We start from the raw sequence: 19,615 nt of genomic DNA, 5'->3' as shown, positions 1-19,615 counted from the left end.
CAGCCCCTCAGCACTGCCTCCCCAGCCCCACCACACACACAATCAAGAGATGGTTTCGTGGCAAAATATTTTATTGCTGCCATCCCCATGGTGGACTACTGGGGGTTGTGAGGGTTGGAGCTGGGTATATCACAGCATCTTCTGAAACAGGGCGATGGCCTCGTCCACCTTCCTGAGTTCTGCTTCTGTCTGTTGGAGCTGAAGGTGGAACAAGGGGGTGGTGGGTGGAGAGGACCCAGGCCCGAGAGAACCCCAAATGCCCGTGACAGGGGTCAGAGATGGGTGAGGATCATGGGCAGGGAGTAGTTCGGTGACCTGTGTGCTTGGCTGGCCTGCTTCCCCCTAATTCTCAACAGCTTTCCCACCATCTCCCCCTTCTCTTCCATCATCACTGGTCTCCTGAATCCTGCCTTTTCCCAGAGTGGTCAGTTCCCAAGGACAAAGGGGCCTCAGAGCTCATGTGCGCCACCCAGTGGCCCAGCTCCCCACTTGGGCACTAGAGCACTGGAGTTAGGAGCACGGGCTCCGGGGCAGGCCCTTAGCCTGCCTTCATTTGGAAGAAGGCGATGGTCATACTGCCCTGTCTTGAGAGGGCTACTGGACAGTCATGTAAGATAACCTTGCTCAGCCACCAACACTCCGTAACTCAGCCTCCACTCATGTTCCTGTGTCCTTGTGGTTTACCCCATGGCTTCTCCCTGGAGGGCCCCAGCAATCCACTGAGCTTCCTCACTATATTAGGTGGGCCCTGAGCCTAGCCCCCCGACCCTGGGCATGTGGACACCATGTTCTGGGCACCAGGTGGGGCATGAGGGGTCTGGCTGGGAGGCAGGATAACTGGTTCCAGGTCTGCCTGTCTTCAACTTGCTGTGTGATCCTGGGCTGTGCCTCTGCCCTGGCTGTCCTCACATAGGACAAGAGGGATTACAAGGCCAACTGCCCCCATGGATTGCCTGGGATGGGGCAGAGCAGCCGCAGGACGGTGTTTGACGGTGGAGCGAGCGGATGGTGTGGGAAATGTGGAAGGAAACGCCCACCCACTCCACACACCTTGGCTTCATCTGCCTCCTGGACTTTGAGGGGCACCTTGACAGGGTAGCCCGAGGCAGCACGGCGCTCCCGCAGACGCTGGGCCTGCCGCTGAGCTTCATCACGCTTGGCCTGTAGTTTGCCCAGCTCCCGGGCCGGGTCCACCAGCCCCTGCAGCTGCAGGTGGACGGAGCAGCGGTCAGAGGCCAGGGCCACAGCACAGCCCTGGGGTGCAGAAGCCCCTAGTGCCAGGACAGCCACTATGCCTGCGCTGGCCAGCGTCTGCACGTAGCCCGACACTGCCGATGCCAGGGCGCCCGTGGCCTCATCAGCCACCTCCAGGAAACCTGCCGGGGAAGGGAGGAAGGTGAGGAGACAGAAGATGAGGCCACCACACTGCATGCTGGCCCCAGAGTAGGCTGAGGGGACAGTGGGACGTGGGGGCCTGAGGCTCACAGTCGGGCCGGGTCCGGGTGAGATTGTAGTCAGCACGCAGGGAGCGCACAGCTCGAGTGATACTCAGGGCCAGCTCAAAGGCGGCTTCCGCCTCAGGGTCCTTCCAGGAGCACTGTGGAGTGGATGAGGGGGTGAGGGAAGCTGGGGGGCAGCTCTGTGGAGCTACCAGAGTCCCCCTCCAGGCCATACCCCTTACCTCCAAGGGCTCCGGGTAGTGGGTAACGCAGAGGCTAGGGGGAGCCTGTGGCGTCCGCCGGGGCAGCCTCTGGAACAGTTCCTCGGTCACGAAGGGCATGAAGGGTGAGAGCAGCCGCAGGCCAATGTCCAGGCAGGTGTAGAGGGTCTGGCGGGCGCACTCAGCAGCTACCTGGTCAACCCCATTCAGCACAGGCTTCAGGCATTCCTAGGGGAGGGGAGGCACGGGACTCAGGGCCGGGGAAGGTCTGGCTCCGAGCCCTCGCTGAATCAGTGAGGACAGGGAGAGGGACAGGCTGGCTCAGGTCTCACAGCCAACCCCAGGCTCTGCTGCACCCCGTCCACAGGGCCCCCCTTACCAGGTAGACATCACAGAGCTCGTAGAGCCAGAAGCTGTACTGGGCAGTGGTGACAGCCGGGAAGTCATAGGCCTGGAACCCTTGATTGCTGAGCCTCACAGCCTCCGTTAGCCGGCTGAGGATCCAGCGGTCCACCAGGCTCTCATGGCCTCCAGGCTTGTGGGGAAGGAGTGTATCAGCCAGGGGGCCACCATATGCCCGGCCAGAGGGAGGGAGCCAGAACTCCATGGGACCAGGAATGGTGGGCAAGGCTGCATTCCAGGAGCCCGATGGGTCCAAAGCAACCACGATGTACCCGGTATCTGGGGGAGAAGGTACAGGTACCCCGACACCTTGTGGGAGGACCTCAGTGCCTGAGGCTTTCCCTATGACAGTCTGCCCCAGCTACATGGAGGCTCCTGGGGGCAGAGGCTGGGCTTCCAGACTCTGTTGCTACAATTCTGACAGAGCCAGCATGATGCTGGAATGGCAAGGGTGCAATCTGTGTGGATGCGGCCCACCTCACTGCCCACCAGGCCCTCACCTCGGAGGTAGGTGACGGCACAAAACCCTTCCCAAGGCCACGGAGGGCAAACTTGGTGGCGTTCCAGAGTTTGTTGCAGAAATGGCGGTATCCCAGTATTCGGTTCACATCCAGGTTGATGTCACGACCTGGGTGGAGGTGAATTGAGTTCTTACCCTTCTCCCTTCAAACTGACCCCCAGGGTGGGAGGAGGGGGGAGGTAAGAAAGGTTTGGGGAGCTGTACCCTGAGACGTGTAGGCGCACAGTCCAAACCGGAGAGCATCGGTGCCACACTCGGGAATCCCTGCTGGGAAATCTGCCTTCTGCAGGAGAGTCAGTGAGGGGCGTGCCCTGAGCTGGCCTCACCTACCTTCTGCCCACACTCCAGCCCTGGGCCCACCCTCTGTACCTGCCCTTCTTTAGCCTTCTCCACCTCGCTGGGATCCAGGTTACTGTTCAGTAACTGGTCGTGAAGGCCCTGAGAATAAGGTGGGAGTAGTCAGAGGACCATGGCCACAGCCCCACAGCCCTTCCCGGCCTAACCCAGTGCCCAGCCCCACCTGCAGGGAGACTCCATGGATGACGTCTAGGGGGTCAATGACATTGCCTAGAGATTTGCTCATCTTCCGGCCGTGGGCATCTCGCACGATGGCGTGGAGGTAGACCTGCAAGGCAGGGAAAGGGAAGACCTGTGAGGATGTGTCTCCCCTACCCCAGTGCCCTACATCTATCTGTCTGCCCCACTCTGAACCTCAGGCCCCATGGGGTCCCCACCAGCCCCTTCAGTGCCTTCATGTGGATTAGAGGTGCTGCCTTCTCTAGGAAGCCAGGGCACAGAATCACCCAGTAGAGCCCAGGTTGGCTTTCAGCCCCCCGGCCAGGCCCAACCACAGCTGTCCATGGGCCCTGCCCTGTGTCCACATCCAGGCTGAGCCTGAGCTGTGGCACAAGAGAGCGGGGGAGGGTGGGGACTTGGGGAGGAGTCTCCGCAGTTGCCACACCTCTCTGAAGGGCAGCCTCCCAGTGAGCTTTAGGCCGAGCATGACCATCCTGGCCACCCAGAAGAAGAGGATGTCATGGCCCGTCTCCAGCAGCGTCCCCGGGTAGAACACACTCAGATCCTCTGACTGCAGGCAGAGAAGGGCGTGAGTGATGGGAACCAAGCACTCACCCCACAAACCCCTGCCCCACCTTGGGCTGGCCCTGGGAACATACCTGGTTGGGCCAGCCCAGGATGGAAAAGGGGAAGAGGCCAGAGGAGAACCAGGTGTCCAGTACGTCTTCATCTGAGGGAGGCCAAAGGTCAGGGGTCAGAAAACATAGTGGTAAGGATCAGAGCCCCAGCTCTGCCCCTGACCCCGAGGCCCCGCCTTGCCTTGCTGGAGGCTGATCTTGTCAGGGGACACTCCAAACTCCTTGGCTGCCTTTTCCAGGGCCTCGGCCTCGGTGCGCCCACTCACCCAGTATCGCCCGTCAGGGTCCTGCCACAGATGGAGTGAGTACCCAAAGGGGCACCTCTGCCTGTTCCCTTACCAAAGACCCAACTAACTCAGAGCCCCCCAAGATGTGCCAGTACCCCGCCCTGGCCCAGCTCTCACCTCCCCTGGGGGTACGGCTGGGTCATTGACAGTGATGAAGTAGGCTGGGATGCGATGGCCCCACCACAGCTGCCGGGAGATGCACCAGTCTCTGCAAGGGGCAGGGAGGGGAGGGAATCAAGAAGGGCAGGATGTGCCCTGGCCCGTGCCCTCTCGGCCCCTCGCCCAGTCACCCTCCCCACATCGAGGGGCCTGACTTACCGGATGTTGTCCATCCAGGCATGCCACGTCCGCTGATGGGCCTCAGGCAGGATGCGGAGGTCGCCCCGCGTCACGGCAGCGCTGGCAGCCTGGGCCATCTCCCCACAGCGCACATACCACTGCGGCCGCAGCAGAGGCTCTACCACGTCCTTGGAGCGGCTGCAGGTACACGTGGGTGGGCAGGATGGGTGAGGAGCACCCTGAGGAGCCCCTATCCTCACCCCCTCCCTGGCCCCCACCCTCACTTGCAAAGTGGCACCACCATGGGGTTGTCCTCAATGCCACGGAACAGTCCCTGCTCCTTCAGCGCCGCCAGCACTGCCTTTCTGGCCTCAAACCTGGGCAGGCCCTGGATGGGAGACAGGCTCTGTCATGAACGTGCCCAGGTACCCCACTGTCTCCTGGCCCGGCCACCATGTCCAGCAGTCTCACCAGGAAAGGTGGGGGCACGTTGATGAGGGCCCCTTGGGCGTCCATGATGCTGATGGCCTCCAGCCCGTGCCGCTGCCCAACCTCATAGTCATTCTGATCGTGTGCAGGGGTGATTTTCACCGCACCTGGGGTGTACGTGGGGGTGCCGGGCTCACAAAGGAATCATTGGAGTCCCCCTTTTGCCAATGGATGTGGCCCTCAGACCACTCCTGTCCCCCATCCCCCAAACACAGTCCCCTGGGAACCAGCCCGAGTCCTGCCTGTTCAGGTGGAGCTTTCTTTTCTCTGAGGGCAGGTGTATGGCAGAGGTGGGCCTCACGGCTTCTTCTCCCCAGACAGCCCTCGCTCACCTGTGCCAAACTCCATGTCCACAAAGTCATCGAAGACAATGGGGAGGCTCCGAGATACAAATGGGTGGATCACGCTCTTCCCTTTTAGGTGCTGGGGACAGAGGGAGACGTCAGAAACATTCAAAGGGCTGGGCCTGACTCCCTCCTCCTCAGGGCCCTGACAGCCCCACACCCAAATTCCATCTTCATTGCCAGAAAGCAGCCAGAGGATAAGCTTCTAATCCAATTTTCTGTCCTCAGCCAGGGGCTTGGTGCCCATCCCACCCCTACAAGTAGCATGGGAGCCCTCTTTCAGCCAGCACTCTTCCCCCAGCTGTGGGCAGCACCCCCACCACACCTGGTATCTGGGGTCTTTGGGGTGCACAGCTACGGCCACGTCTCCCAGCATCGTCTCGATTCGAGTTGTCGCCACCACCACCTCCTCGTCACTGTCTAGGGTGACAGGAGGCCTTGTGGTCTCAGAACCAGCCCCTTCCAGCCCCCATCCGACCCAGCCCAGAATCTGGCTGCCCTGGTTCCTACCTGAGTCTTGGACCTTATACGCAAAGGAGACGAGGACCCCAAACTCCACCTTGTCCTTGTAGCCAGGCACGGAGAGCAGGGTGCGGCCTGTCAGCTCCTTCTTATCCACCTGCGAGATGGAGATTTAAGAGAAGGGGCCCAGGGGCTGGGGGTGGGGGTGGAGAGCGCCGGGGGATGGGCAGGGGCACACCTCGATGTCAGAGATGGCAGAGTTGAGGGTGCAGGACCAGTTGACAAGGCGGGTACTGCGGTAAATGACGCCTTCCTCGTGGAGCCGGACAAAAGCCTCGGTCACAGCTGCTGACAGTTTCTAAGGGGAACAGGGGACGTCAGAGATGGGCTGAGGTGCCAAGGCAGCAGGGGCCAGTGAGACCCGGCCTGTCCAGAGCCCCACTGTCCGGCACACAGAGCCCTTTAAGGCCTGGTGGGGAGAAGTACTTTTCTGGAGGCGGAGAGGGGACCCTGGGAACACAAGGACAAGCAGCAAGCCTGGTGATGCTTGAGATGGCAGGGAAGCCACTCAACTCGGGATAGATGCTAGTGCAGAGAATCCTGGGAGTCCAAGCTCCAGGGAACACAAAGGGCCATGACATGGGGCGAAAAGTGGCATTTAGTAAACTAATCAGTAAGTTGACTAAAACTGGTCAATAAATTTGTTTACAGTTGAGCCCTTGGTGGTTTCCTGCGAGCGGGCCCGCCTCCTGGGGGAGAACCATGGGTGTGTGCTCTCTTCTGTGGGGAGCTTCCCACCCTGGCTCCAGCCCCAAGACCCCTCCTACTCCTACTCACAGGATCCATGGTGAAACAGGCTCGATTCCAGTCCAACGAGCTGCCCAGCTTCTTCAGCTGGTGGTAAATCCGGTCACCTTTCCTGGAAGTGGACAGACAGACCGGGATCAGTGTTCAGGCCTGGGCTGGAGGGAGACACTAGGTGGCTAACGGGGTAGAGTGTGGGGCTCACCCCTCCCTCTGAAATTGACCTGGGCCCAGGAGTCAGCTGACCCTCAGCCTCTGTGAGATGGTCTGAGCCTGCAGCCAGGGTCGCAAGTGACTGAGATCTTATCTAGACAGGGGACAGGGAGGCAGGGCTGTGAGGCCTTTGGGAACACTGCACACTCACTCCTCCTTCCACTTCCAGACTTCCTGCAGAAAGGCCTCTCGGCCCAGCTGGTGCCGACTCAGCCCTTGCTCACGCCAGAGTTTCTTCTCCACCACCACCTGGGTGGCAATGCCTGCGTGGTCACAGCCAGGATTCCACAGAGTGGTCTCCCCGCGCATGCGGTGCCTGTGGAGGAGCATGGAGGACTGGAGGTGAGCGGGCTGGTGGAGCTGCCCCTGAGGAAGGGGCTCCAGCAGTCAGTGGACTCGGTAAAGAAAGAGGCAGAGGATAGGGCCTCTCCCAACTGTAAAATTATAGTCATGAAAGGATGGCCAAGACAATTTAGCAAAAGAAATACAAAGAGAAGGCTCTTGCCCAACTTGATAGCAAAACATATGAAAAAGTTGATTACTAAAACAAGTTTTCATAGGAACTAGGATCACAGTTATAGATGAAGGAAACAAAACAGTGACTGGAAATGGATCCAAGCAAGTATTAAGTATCTGTTTAAGGTGGAATTTTATATCCAGAGAAAAGACAAACTAGTCAATAAATCTGTTTGGGACACTAGTTAATTGGGTAAAAAAATTGCCCTACTTCCCCATATTCACAAACAAATTTTTTTAATTTCAAAATCTAAATTTAAATTAAAAAAACCCCTCAACTTAAGAAAATAAAACTATGAGAAAACTATTAGAAAATGAAAGTTTCCAAAATTTTTTTGAAAAGAAGAAAATAATAAGTGATCATGTTTATAATTTTGAGGCAGGAGAGACCTTGTTTAATAGGACACAAAAGGTAAAGTCAAAGAACACTGGCAAACTGACTAGGTCAAAATGCAAAACCTCAGAGCAATAAAACCTCTGAATTAAAAAGCAAGGCATAGACCATTTTGGAGAACATACTAGAAGCTAGTAATATTTTAGGGAATTAACCAAGGGATGAATTAGAGAAATAGAGATGGTAATGTCACGAGTCTTCACCCACCATACTCTGGTACAAATGGTTCACTCTTAATCTTAAGCTTTATGTTGATGTGGCCCATAGAGCATCTAACTGTAATGAACTTTTTCAATGACTCATCAAACTGTACAATAGTCATTACTTTGTCAGTCTGTTTACCCCCACTAGGTTGCATCTCCTTGGGGACAAGAACTGTAGCAACTCCATTCTCTTATAGATCATAGATATTTGGAAATGTGCTTATATGCTGTAATGGATGTGAACATTTTCTAACCTTTGAAGACATGATTAGATATTACTGTTAAAGAAGTTAAGCATAGGAAAGGAAGATAAGGGTATTATTTCACTAAAAGTATCTCTTAGGGACCATATAAACTTGGTAAAAAAAAATCAATAATGTCTTGGATACTTGTAGAAAAGTATTCTCTGCTATTCTCTGCTGGAGGAAGAAAAAAGAAAAAATACAGACAACTCACTTTTATAATGTCTTCTTGGTGGAGATATTCAAGGCTGTATTGCACATGTTATTTTTGATTCTAAAATGTTGACATAAATCTATTCCAGGTTAAGTAATGGGAGTTTCTAAAATTTTATTTAAATCATGCTCAGAAAAAAAGTTGCTACCTTAAGTATTTTGTAAAAAGTATTAATTCTTTTCTCATGTAAATAATTTGGCTGTTATATGTTACAAGTATTTAATACAACCCTGTTCTTCCAACTTTCGATTCCCTGCAAAATGCTAGATCTGATGTTGTATCCCCAGTGCCAAGAGCAGAGCTGGCACATGATCATGTCCTGTAAATATTTTTGACCAAATTAATTAAGACACTAGAAAAACTATTCAAAATTTAAAATATAGTAAATAAACCCTGGTTTCTAAAGATAAAAAGCTGTTTTAAATAACCTTTAAAAAGAAATCTGTCACTTGGAATAGTAGACTTTGCAGTTGTTAACTAGTTAAAATATTCACAGTAGGGAAAAAATCAAGTGCTAGAACAGGAGAAAACATTTATAATATGTACAATAAAAAGTCAATAGCCAAAAAATATATATATATAATATTAAATATTATATTTATATATATATATATATAATATATAATTTGCTAAGAAACCAATTTTTTAAAAAATTACCAAAGAATAGAAAGATGGGCAAACAATAGGTTCAGACAATTCATATAAGGAAAAACCTGACTGGCCAGGATACATGAGGAGGCACAGCCTCACCCAGAATCAGAAATAATAGGACCATTTTTTTGCCCATCGCATTGGCAAAACAAAGACAGATAATGTCCAGGGTTGGCAAGGGCATGAGGAAACATATACCCTTGCATGCAACTCTCGGAGGTATAAGTCGGTAAAGCTGTTTTGGTGGGCCACATGGCAGCTTCTATTCGTACTTAATACAGGCGTGCCCCTGGACTAAGCGATTTCAATTTCACTTCCTGGGGCCTATACCAGAGAAATGCTTCCCCATGAGCTTGAGAAAGCATGTACAGGAAATGTGCATTCCAGTAAGGTGCCCAATAGAGAAAAGTTAGGAATAATCATTAACAAAAAAGTGACGCCATTATGGTGTAGCCACATTATGGAAAACTACAGAGCAATGAAGGAGAATGAAGTCAGTCTATGTATAAGGACGAGGAAAAATCTCTGATAAACTGGTAAGGGTAAGAAGTTGTAGAGTAACAAGTCTGGTGTGAGCCCTTTATGTTAAAGAACAAAAAAGAAAACCCCCTCACAAAAGGAAAACTATAAATGTCTGTGGGTACACGTGCACAGAAGTAAGTACAGAGGGAAGATCTGGGAAGATCCGTATCAAAGTGCTAACAGGGGCCAACTCTTAGGAGGGAGTAAATCTGGAGGGGGTGGTCGAGGAAACCTGAAGCTTTCGATTTCTTACATCAAGAACATAGTCACATACTTCTTGCTAAATTCAAAATAAGGTTATTTTTAGTAGCAAGAGAAGAGACCCTGCAAGTGGAAGTGTTGGTTTCTTGACCAGGAGAGGGCATGCTAAGTGACCAGATGCGAACAACCCAGAGAGAAGAGCAGCAGCACTAGGGGGCAGAGCTGAGCGACAACATGGAAGGAGAGGACGGAGGGCCCCAGTCAGCGATGAGAAGGGAGGACAGGAGTGGGGAGCCAGAGAAGGCAGAGGGAACCAGCTGGAGAAGACAGGAGCTCACCATCGGGTCAGGGAGTCCTGGATGGCGTTGGTGAGCGCGTGGCCCAGGTGCAGGGAGCCTGTCACGTTGGGGGGTGGGATGCACATCATGAAGATGCCCTGGGGATTTGGTGCTGACACGCTGGAACGCTGACGGGGAGGAAGGATGGGCGGTTGCTAAGGCCTCATGTCACCTCTTCAGGCCCCCTCCCGAGTAAGATATCCTTCAGCCCTGTGCTTCCCTCCCTCATCCCCTCCAGGTCTGGGTGGCAGCACCCACTCACCCCATACTCAGGCCTGAAGAAGCCCTGCTGCTCCCACCAAGGGTACCAGGCAGCCTCCACGTACTGAGGGCTGTAGGAGTCAGGCATGGTACCACTGACATCTGGGGGTGAGGAAGGGAGGGATCAGAACCCAGGCTGGGAGCAGCTGGGAAGGGGACGATGGGCCAGCTGAGAATGACCTGGGCCTCTGCAAATACTCACTAACCTGCACAGTAGTGGGAGCAAGGACAGCAAGAGGGGTAAAGAGAGAAGGGTGGAGGTGAAGAGTGGGGTCTCTCTTTCCCCTCCTAGTACCTTTCTTTTCCCCAGGTGGGGTTGGGAGGTCATAGGTAATGACCCCAGGATCCCGTTTCTCCCTCTTCTCTGGTTTTGGTTTCTTCTGCTTCAGAGGGGAAAGGAGATAGGCTCAGAAATCAGCCACTCATCACAGCACTGACCCTCCATCCAACTCACCCTTGGCCCCTCACCTCCCCTGGGGGTGGCTGCTGCTGTTGCATCTTCTGCTTCTGTTGGAATTTCTCTAGCTTCTCCCGTTTCTTTGCTTCTTTCTTGAGTTGGGCAGCTGTCTTTGAGTGTGCAGGGACCTCAGGGCCTGGAAAGAGGCACAGAAATGCCTACCTGCAGGGGATCCTCTGTGAACAGTCCTACTATGTCTCAGAGGGGCTATTTCTGCTGCTCAAAGGCTCCTCCATGTTGACCTCCCACCTTTCCCACTGGCCCTGCCCCAGTGATTCTGCCATTTCTGAGAAAAAACAAAAGAAGCTGAATAAAAAGGCCCCAGAGAAACCCTTCCCCTTCTACCCCCCACCCTTCCTCACCTGGCTGCTGGGAGGGAGGCCTGGCCCCTGAGTATAGAACCACCTCTCCCAGCACGGCCCGGAATTCTGGCTGCTGGACACATGTGATAAACCAGCGAGTCACATTACCCCATATCCTGCGGGCAGAGGGGTCCAGGACCTGGGATGGGGAAAAGAAATGAACTGTCCTTATTCACCAATAGTGAAGTCTGAGGGAACCTGCTCTCATTTGCCCCAGGCCCCAGTGACTCACATATCGGAAAGGCAGCAGCAAGGCTGTGACAGCCGCCACGTCAGCCAGAGTGGGGGCCTCCCCGGCCAGGAAGGTGTGCAGCCGAAGCCACTCTTCCAAGGGGCTCAGGGCCCTGCCCAGGGCCCCCAGTGCAGCCTAGCAGGAAGGCAAAGGTGTATTAGATAAGGCTTGGCCCACCTCAATCCCCACCCCGACTTAATCCATTTGGCCTCCTTCCATTCCCACAAACCTCCACATCTAAGGCCAGTTTCTTCTGCACTGACAGAGTCATAATAAAAATATTTCCCATTCATTCAATAAATTCCTGCTGAACAGTTATTATATGTCAGGTGCAATATATGAAGCACAGGGAGTTAAAGATTACATGAGGCAACACAATAATTGCTTCAGTAAATATTTATTGAGTACCTACTTAATAATACCAGACACTTCTCCAATGAATGAGGAGACAGTCTGAATAGATGGAGCCCCTGACCTAATGGAGTTTACATTCTAGTGGGGAAGACAATAAATGTGCAAATACCTAATGCATTACCCAATTTTTCTTCTTAAGTGCTATGAAGAAAATAAATTGGGTTGAGGGGTACAGAGAATTTCAGAGAGGGGGCCTCGACTGACATAAGGTAGTCAGGGTATGAGGGAGCAAGCCAGGATCTAAGCCATACATGCATTTCATTCATTCATTCAGAGAATACTAAGTATCCACCATGCGCTCAATATGGTGTCCTAAGAACCCTAGGGCACAGCCCTTCTCTGGAAGGATTTAGTTATAATCCCAAGTGATTATCTCTCCTTTCCCCTCCTTTCCTTCCTTATTTCATTTCTCCTTCATCTCCCAGCAACTGTCATCTCTCCAGGAATGACTGCCTCTCACCTCTCCTTCACCCAGTCTTTTCCTACAATTCACAGTAACCCCTAACCGTATCAATTTCAGATTCATCAAACTTTTACTCAGAGACTTGAAAGCAACTGGCACTAGATTACATGCATCTTCTCAACATGTTCTCAATTTTCATTTTCACAGACACAATTAGATCAAGGCTTAGAGAGTTTAAGAAACCTGCCCAAGTTTACCATACCAGGTGGCAATATGATCAATCCTTTTTAGACATCTGACATGCTACCTTCCTGGCACCTTACCCACTCCAGTGCTTACTTCCTTCTTCTAAATTTCCTCCTCCCCTTCTCCGCTTCTTCTCCCCACTCACCTGGGGGTCCTGGGCAGAACTTCGGAGTCCCAAGGCTGGCAGCGTTGCCCCACAGGCAGCTGGTATTAACTCCGTGTCAGCGTAACTAACCCACTGTTGGACGAGGACGGCTGCCCGACTACCCCCAGGGCCCCCCAAGCCTGCTGGCCACAGCAGCTGGGCGACAGCTGTGGCCCCCCACACCCAGAGCCCACCAGGCCCCTGCTCCAGGGCGGGGAGGCGGGGTGGGGGAAAGGGAGTCCTGCTGGTCGGGGGCGGTTGGAGACAGATGCGGGGGTGGGCTCCTCCCCATCCTGGACCCTCCCCAGCCTCCCCGTAGCGAGCAGCTATAAGAGCTCGGAGGCTGGGGAAGGCATCGGGATGAGGGGAGACGTAGAGGATGGACATGATTATGCAGGAGGTCCGAACGAAATGGAAAAATCCTAAGGAGAAAGAGAAACAGGGTAAGACTGAGAGACCCTGAGGAGTCCCACTTGAATCGACAAGAGACCTATCCTATCGGCAGCTCCTCTTCCTCAGGCGCTCGAAGCCCCCAGGACTAAGGGTCTGATCGGGTCTCAAGAGCTGAGGGCCCAGGTCTTGGAGTGGCAATGACAGTGGGGGACTTCCCATGATCGCGGGTCCTTGGGGAGTGAGAAGCTAGTCGGAGCCCCTCGGCGTCCGGTAGGACGCGGGTTCGGGCTGCTGGTACGTACTGGAAGGGAAGTAGTCACACTGAGCCGAACATCCACCTCATAGCCGGGCGCCGGCCGAAGCTGGACTGGCCTGGCGGCCGAGGCCGAGGAGTAGGGCGGGCAGGGACGGCAGGCGGTTCTCCGGGCGACCCTAGCTCCCTGCGACAGCGGCCCGAGCCGTCGGCGCCCACGTGTTCCCCCCTTTGTGACCGCGAGCGTTTCCGGACCCGCGGGTCCTGGCGCGGGCGGCCGTACCCCGCCTGCGTGTGCGGAGCCTGCCCTGCCCGACCCTGGCCCGGAGACCACGCCGCCCGCCGCAGGCCGCATTTCGCGAGGAACGACGCGGGGCGCCGGCGCGGGGAGGGGGTCGGGGGAGCACCGCCGGGGAACCTCACTCCCGTCAGGCGCCGCCGCGGGCACCCCGCCTGGGTCCTCGGTCGGGCCGGGCGGGAGGGCGGCGCCCAGCGGGCAGCCGGAGAAGCGGCTGGGAGGATGCTGCCGGTTACCGACACGCAAGGATTGGGGTCCATTTGGCCAAGGCACCTGGCGTTCACCTCCTCCCTGGGGCTCATTTCTTCTTCAGTGAGAAAGGGGAGTCGCACTGGATGGTTCTCCGTGCTGAGAACTATAATCTGTAGCGAGAACTCGTTTGCTGAATGGAGTGTTAAATCCCTCATTCCAACTCCCCACAGTAAAAATTGTGTTTGTCACTTGTTTGTACTTATCTGCGATTTGGCTGGGTTGAGGAATAAATCTAGCAGCATCAAATGCATTTTGGTATCTCATTGGCTTTCATGTTAATAGGACAGCAAGCACTCCAAGATACAGTGTAAGCGAAAGACTGGTAGGTAGGTCCTGCAGGTAGGGGCATGTTCAGGAAACATGCTGTAGTGCAGTTCGGGTATTTTATGGTTTATACCAAGGAAAGCAGTAGCAGGTAATGCCAGGATAAGCTGGATTCTTGGCTGGGGTAATGAGTGTAACAGGGCTTGGATGGATTTAACACCCCTTTCCCACCTTCCCAAAACACACACGCAACCAGAACACGATTTTGCATCATAAATTTTATTCCCGATGCGGGACAGATTCCTTCCATCCCCAAAATGAATCACGTGCTACCCTGGAGAGATCTGGGAGATTCTCCCACCATCACCAGAGGAGAAGCGAAAAAGGCAAGAGATGGGGACTGGGAAAGCTTCGAAGTTCCCCAGCCTACTTTTCCTCCCCTTCTTAACAGAGGACAGCAGCTGCCCACTATTATTCCTCTCATCCACTTATCCTTTAAAAAAAAAAGCCTTCACTATGAAAAACAAAAACAAAACCAACACCTCAAGTAAGGCGAGGGAGGTATCCTGAGCTGGGACATGAGGTTAAGGGTCATCAATGGAAGAAGAGGGAGGGAGAAGGAATCATCACTGTTTCTGCTGCAGGGCCTCCTTCCTTGCTGCATCCTGTAGCAACTGTGTGTCCACCTCATCTGCTGGCAACTGCACATAGCGAACCACTGAGCCCCTGATGAAGCAGTTCTTCACTGATAACTAGACAGAGATAGACAAATGTGAAAACATCCTGAAAAATACCCTCTATCCACCCAAGGGCCTCCTGCTTTTAGAGGTGTTTCCTCTTCTGTACCACCCACAACTCACCATGTGAGGGTATTTCTCAGGGTCAGTGACACTGATGTCAGTCAGTTTGATGTTGAGATACTAAGAAAAGAAGATGAACATCATTAGTATTAGAGACAAGATGCAAGTACCCTGCCTTTTTAAGCCCTCTCCTCTCCTTCCCCAAGACCAGATTCAGGGCCCTTGCTATAGCTCACCTGATCCACAGAATGGAGGGTTCCACAGATGCTGTCAGGGGCAGAGAGGGAAAAACCAAGTTAGTTTATACCAAAGTCAATGTAGAGATGACTTCAGAGCAGAGGTAAGAACATGGTTGGGGTAAGTACAGGATATGAGGAAACGAGAAATGGTAGAACCCAAAGGGGTCATGCCTGAGCTCTGGAGTGGAAAAGAAAGTGCTTCCAGAGCAGTGTGTTTAGACCTCACAGCTCCTCTCCCTAAACCAACTCACTCTTAGTAGCTACCATTAAACAATGGTTATGTGCTAGACCTGTATTCTGCATAGTGTTTGTAATCTTTACAGCCACTTCATAAGGTAGCTATTAACCATCCACAGGCTCAGGAAGTTTGTATAATTTGCACAAATTTAGAACAAATAAACAGGGACTCTAAGCCTTTCTCTCAGAACCATCAGGTATTTTCAAGTATTTATTGCTTTGGAACCAGAGTCCCATATGTAAAGTAGATCAATTGCTAGCTATGTTCTTGATGATGCAGGCATGAGAGATACCCTCTCCCTTCCTCAAGCCTCCTGAAACATTAATAAGGAATGCTAGCCAAACACCAGTGCTCCAAACCATGCTACCCCTCTCTTAATTTCTTCATTTCTGTCAATGGCTTCAACACCAAGTTTCACAACCCCAAATCCTATAAGTTGTACTTCTCCACCTCCATGTCCCATGAATCCCCTTCATTTTGCTGATGTCTTTTTAACATTTTTGCACTTCTCTTTCTAGTATGATTTTATACTGCAAACCAGGCTAGTCTCCAACCTGGCTGCCCTCATCCTAACCACCCTGCATATCATCACCAGATTCTAAGTTCCTTAGAACTCTGATTTTCAACACTGATATGTGCTAGTTTCATGAGTCCATGACAAAAGAGAAAACACAGGCTAGCATAGTGTGTATGTAAGGTCCGAAAGGTTGTCAATAGTTTTCCCCTAAGAATAACTGCTCTCTGCTCTTTAATTGCCCTTCCTATTTTTTGTATTAAAAAAAATTAATGAAATGATTTTAATAAATGGCAGTTTAAAATGTCCTTATCTTGCCAAAATTAAAGATATCAATTCTCTTTTGAGCCCTAATTTTTGTAAAATTCTTATTGTTTGAAATCCAGTGTCTGAGACCAACTGCCTCAGTGGTGGTTTCACCAAATTGCTGGCTGCTGAAAAATGCCTTTGACAGGGCCAACCAACGTCTGCATAAGGAACTGCATAAGGTGGTGTCATTTCATTCAGTCCCTTAGGAATGAGCTACCTGGCACAAAAGTGATCTGACAACAAGCATGAGAGAAAGAGCTCTTCTCCCAACCCAACGGAGTATCTTCATATCTTACAAGTCCTTGCTTTAGGGTCTGGGCTATAACATAGCAGTTACTCTTGCCATGTGGAGGGCCCAGGAAGGAGAAAAGAGGAAAATCAAACACAAGTCACCTCACAGAACTGCCAAGGATGGTCGTGGCTTCCACACTTATCACTGTATATGGATCCAATATATATGCCATCAACACAAGATGCACTGCCAGTGCCACAAATCAAAATCTCTGATCTAAAATCTCCCCTCCCCCTTCCCCTACTAAAAAATTCTCACAGAAAAATGTAGAAGAAACTGTTGGGAAGAGAATACATTGATTCAAACTTTCTAAAGGACAATCAGGTAATATGCATCAATATTTTGAATGTACATTTGTTTAAAGGATTTTTTCCAAAGAAATAAGATGTATACAAAGATGTATGCATGATGATGTTCAGGATGTTCAGGGCAGCATCAGTTGTAAAAAGCAAAGACTTGGAAACAGCCTATATATCCAACAGCAAGGTCTTGGTTAAATGAGTTCTAGCCAGCTAACAAAAATGCCAGTCAGACATTAATAATGTTAAGGGTGAACTATATTAACGTGGAAAATATCCACAACATACTGTTAGGTGAAAGCAAGTTTTCCAACTGCTTAGAGAATATGCCCTATTTTTAATTAAAAACAAACAAAGAAAAAGGGGGGACAGAATGGGATTTAAGTTCTGGCTTTGTCTTTTACTAGTTGTCTAGACTTAACCAAGTTTAACCTAGTCAAGCTTCAGTATCCTCATGTGTAAAGCAACCATATATGTCAGGTAGAGGTGTTGTGAGAATTAAATGAGTTAATAAATGTAAAGTATTCAGAGTAGTGCTTAGTCTATAGGAGGTTCTCAAATATGAGCTAGTTTTCTTTCCTTCAGCACATTTATTAAGCATCTACTATATACCAGGCCTGTGCTAGATGTTAAGTATACAATGGTGAGCTTAAATATGGTCCTGGCCCTTTAGGAAGGACAAGCTCTAAACAGTAAACATATTTCCATAAATCACAATTTGAGGTCCAAGGATACAGCATTTAATACAAGTCCTGAAAGATGATTAAAAGCTAATGATACAAGGAGGTAGGGGATGGAAAAGCAGCACACACAGAATGGACCACATTGGTCTTCTGTTTATCTTTTATATTTTCTCCAACAAAAAGGAGACTATGCCACATATACTATTTTGCAAAAGCTTTCCATATTAATACATCTTATTTCCATGTGACAGCTGTATTATACAGCTATATCACAATCTAACCTATTCCCTAGTGATGGCTATTTGTTTCCAATTTTTGGCTATTACAAACAAAACCATCAACATCCTTGTACAAACGTCTTTACCTGTGGAACCAATACTTACGTTTCTAAAAGTTGGGTCAAAGGAGCATATAATTTAATCAGAAAAACAAAACTGTTTTGTAAAAAATGTTACTGATGCCTCTGCCTTGACTTCTCTTTAGTACTTACTCCTTACATATTTCTTTGTATTGTTTTCCAATAGAAGATACAATTTCCTAGCTAATCTGAGAGCTTAAGGCAAAAGTCATTTCTTTTGTCTCTCCCCTACCTTGCCTAGCCCTCAAATACTTGTCAACATAAAGAAGTTCCAGGATGCTAGGTACGTCCACCCCCTACAGACTTGTTGGAACAGGTACCTACCTCAGGTCATTCTTGAGTTCCACGACCACATCCTTGCCCACAAGGGACTTGAAAAAGGAATAGAAGAGCTATTGGGGGAGAGGGGGTGAAAAATCATCATATGAGAAGGGACATGGAAAGAGGCGTGTCCCCCTGCCAGCATTACCAACTACTGGTATTGGGATCCCCGCCAATCTCTGGCAGTTCCCATAACTTCATAAAGAATACTTGGATGAATGGCTGGAGCCCAGATGATTATGCACACTTCCTAGAGTCCATGACATAAAGCCCCAGAGAGAGGCTCTGCCCTGCACGCCTAGGGCTGTTCTCTCAACAGACCACCTCTCCTGGGGTCCTGCCCACGCCTCCCAGTGAACTGTAGGAAGTATTCCACCCGCACCCTCCCGAAGCCCAGTCTCCGTCAGGGAAATGCTCCTTAAAGTCTAGCTTTTCCTCCTCCTGCTCTCCCTGCCTACTCTCTCGGGTTTTATTTATTTTCCCCCTCATAAGGGAAAAATAAGTCCCATTTGCTGGCGGGTCTCTCCTCAAAGAACTGGAGGCGCAGGCTATGGATGGAGGGAAAAATCCTAGGGCCCAAAGCCAGCTCAGAGGAACAAAGCCCCCAGAGGGTTCCCCCACACAGCCCCGAACCGTCCCAACGGCCAGCGCTCCCCGAGGGCGCCCCCTTGTGACGTCACGGTACCCACCATGGTGCTTGCGCCGCGGGCTGCCTGCGGGACCGGGAAGGCGAGGGCCGGGTGCCGCGGGCCGGAGGCCGGGCGGGAACTCGAGCGCGAGCCCGCGCGTGGGACGGGGCGGGGTCGCGCAGGCGCAGCGGGACGCGCCGCGGAGAGCTCCGAGGGATGGAGAAGAGCGCGCGGCGGACTCGCGGAGAGCCGGTGGTGTAGAGCAGAAGGGACGCTAAAGCCGGGAAAGGGGCGGGGCTTCCTGCCTTTCGACTTCCTCCCGGAGCGGCGGGCTCCCATCGCGCAGGCGCTGGCCTCAGCTGCTGCCCGGGTGTCGGAGAGGCCCGCTCACCGCCTCTCAGAGGTTTTTGTTCCTCTCCATGACAATGAAGTCCCGGCATTATTTGCTCACACCCTAAAGACATTTCCTATTGCAAACTGTTGGGTAGTTTGTGAAAAACCATAATGATTTGCACACTTTTCTATGTTTGTTACACTTAATAAAAGTTAAAAAAATATTGAGTCGTCGAGATCAGGAGCCTGCGTACAAATCTTGAGTTTATCAAAGGTTCCCAATAACTGTATTCCTCCCGAGGACCCAACCTCAGTCCATATTTCTTTTACGCTTTTGCCTAGGGCTGTCCTATAAAGGACTGAGTAAAACTAAACAGATTGGCCAGGGGATAGAAATACCGATTCTAGTATTTGAAATCCAAATATTGCCTTCTCAAAGGTTCACAAATGCAGTTACACATACTTCTATACTCATGTCCCCAAGGCTTTGTAAGTATGCGATATTATGACACAGCAGGTGAAATGTTTTTCAATAAGATCATACTAAATCCTCCATTTTTCATCTTGCATAAAACTACCCGTTTGTTAGGAGTTTGCTATAAAAACATTTCCAGCATTTAAAGGATATAATAATGGACTCTGTGAGTGCTGGATCTCCTAGACCCCCCCCTAAGTGACGTCAGCACATCTAGCAGAAGTTTGTGCCCCCAACCCCAGATGGAACC

General features: G+C 51.3%; 2 protein-coding genes across 4 annotated transcripts; both read right to left on the bottom strand.

Moving 5' to 3' along the window:
* Window positions 1–53: 53 nt before the first annotated feature.
* On the bottom strand, window positions 54–13,384 carry VARS1 (valyl-tRNA synthetase 1). 2 transcript variants are annotated; one of them, XM_015248809.3, is made up of 30 exons: window positions 13,111–13,384; window positions 12,416–12,837; window positions 11,208–11,342; window positions 10,976–11,114; window positions 10,625–10,749; window positions 10,452–10,539; window positions 10,158–10,258; window positions 9,896–10,023; window positions 6,766–6,930; window positions 6,435–6,516; window positions 5,836–5,955; window positions 5,646–5,754; window positions 5,461–5,555; window positions 5,124–5,214; window positions 4,774–4,898; window positions 4,587–4,690; window positions 4,342–4,500; window positions 4,141–4,231; window positions 3,918–4,023; window positions 3,758–3,828; window positions 3,544–3,669; window positions 3,103–3,207; window positions 2,952–3,020; window positions 2,787–2,865; window positions 2,563–2,690; window positions 2,040–2,195; window positions 1,682–1,888; window positions 1,486–1,597; window positions 1,051–1,376; window positions 54–198 (listed from the first exon to the last, which is right to left on the bottom strand). In XM_015248809.3, exons 2-30 carry the CDS (start codon window positions 12,800–12,802, stop codon window positions 130–132), a joined length of 3,798 nt encoding a protein of 1,265 aa, XP_015104295.1. In that variant the 5' UTR covers window positions 12,803–12,837; window positions 13,111–13,384; the 3' UTR covers window positions 54–129. The 2 variants fall into 2 exon arrangements, with proteins under 2 accessions (XP_015104295.1, XP_006215405.1); XM_006215343.4 differs by having other exon boundaries at window positions 10,452–10,536.
* A 754-nt stretch (window positions 13,385–14,138) lies between these two features.
* Window positions 14,139–18,911, bottom strand: LSM2 (LSM2 homolog, U6 small nuclear RNA and mRNA degradation associated). Of its 2 annotated transcripts, none has more exons than XM_015248812.3 (5): window positions 18,618–18,911; window positions 17,932–17,999; window positions 14,912–14,942; window positions 14,736–14,795; window positions 14,139–14,627 (listed from the first exon to the last, which is right to left on the bottom strand). In XM_015248812.3, the coding sequence occupies exons 1-5, from the start codon at window positions 18,894–18,896 to the stop codon at window positions 14,502–14,504; spliced, it is 564 nt and encodes a 187-aa protein (XP_015104298.2). In that variant the 5' UTR covers window positions 18,897–18,911; the 3' UTR covers window positions 14,139–14,501. The 2 variants fall into 2 exon arrangements, with proteins under 2 accessions (XP_015104298.2, XP_072801438.1); XM_072945337.1 differs by lacking the exon at window positions 18,618–18,911 and adding an exon at window positions 18,436–18,567 and having other exon boundaries at window positions 17,932–18,000.
* Window positions 18,912–19,615: the final 704 nt, after the last annotated feature.

Source organism: Vicugna pacos, chromosome 20, assembly GCF_048564905.1.
Source record: "Vicugna pacos chromosome 20, VicPac4, whole genome shotgun sequence".
In the NCBI taxonomy this organism is placed as follows: Eukaryota; Metazoa; Chordata; class Mammalia; order Artiodactyla; family Camelidae; genus Vicugna; species Vicugna pacos.
This window is presented reverse-complemented; position numbering and strand designations above follow the sequence as displayed.

Coding starts and splice junctions, on each gene's coding strand:
- VARS1 (XM_015248809.3), bottom strand. CDS start 12,802: ATGTCCATCCTCTACGTCTCCCCTCATCCCGATGCCTTCCCCAGCCTC. Junction 4,232..4,341: donor GCCTGGATGGACAACATCCG/GTAAGTCAGGCC, acceptor TGCCCCTTGCAG/AGACTGGTGCATCTCCCGGC. Junction 199..1,050: donor AGGAGGCAGATGAAGCCAAG/GTGTGTGGAGTG, acceptor TTCCACCTTCAG/CTCCAACAGACAGAAGCAGA.
- LSM2 (XM_015248812.3), bottom strand. CDS start 18,896: ATGGGAGCCCGCCGCTCCGGGAGGAAGTCGAAAGGCAGGAAGCCCCGC. Junction 14,943..17,931: donor GAACTCAAGAATGACCTGAG/GTAGGTACCTGT, acceptor TGCCCCTGACAG/CATCTGTGGAACCCTCCATT. Junction 14,796..14,911: donor CCCTCCATTCTGTGGATCAG/GTGAGCTATAGC, acceptor TTCTTTTCTTAG/TATCTCAACATCAAACTGAC.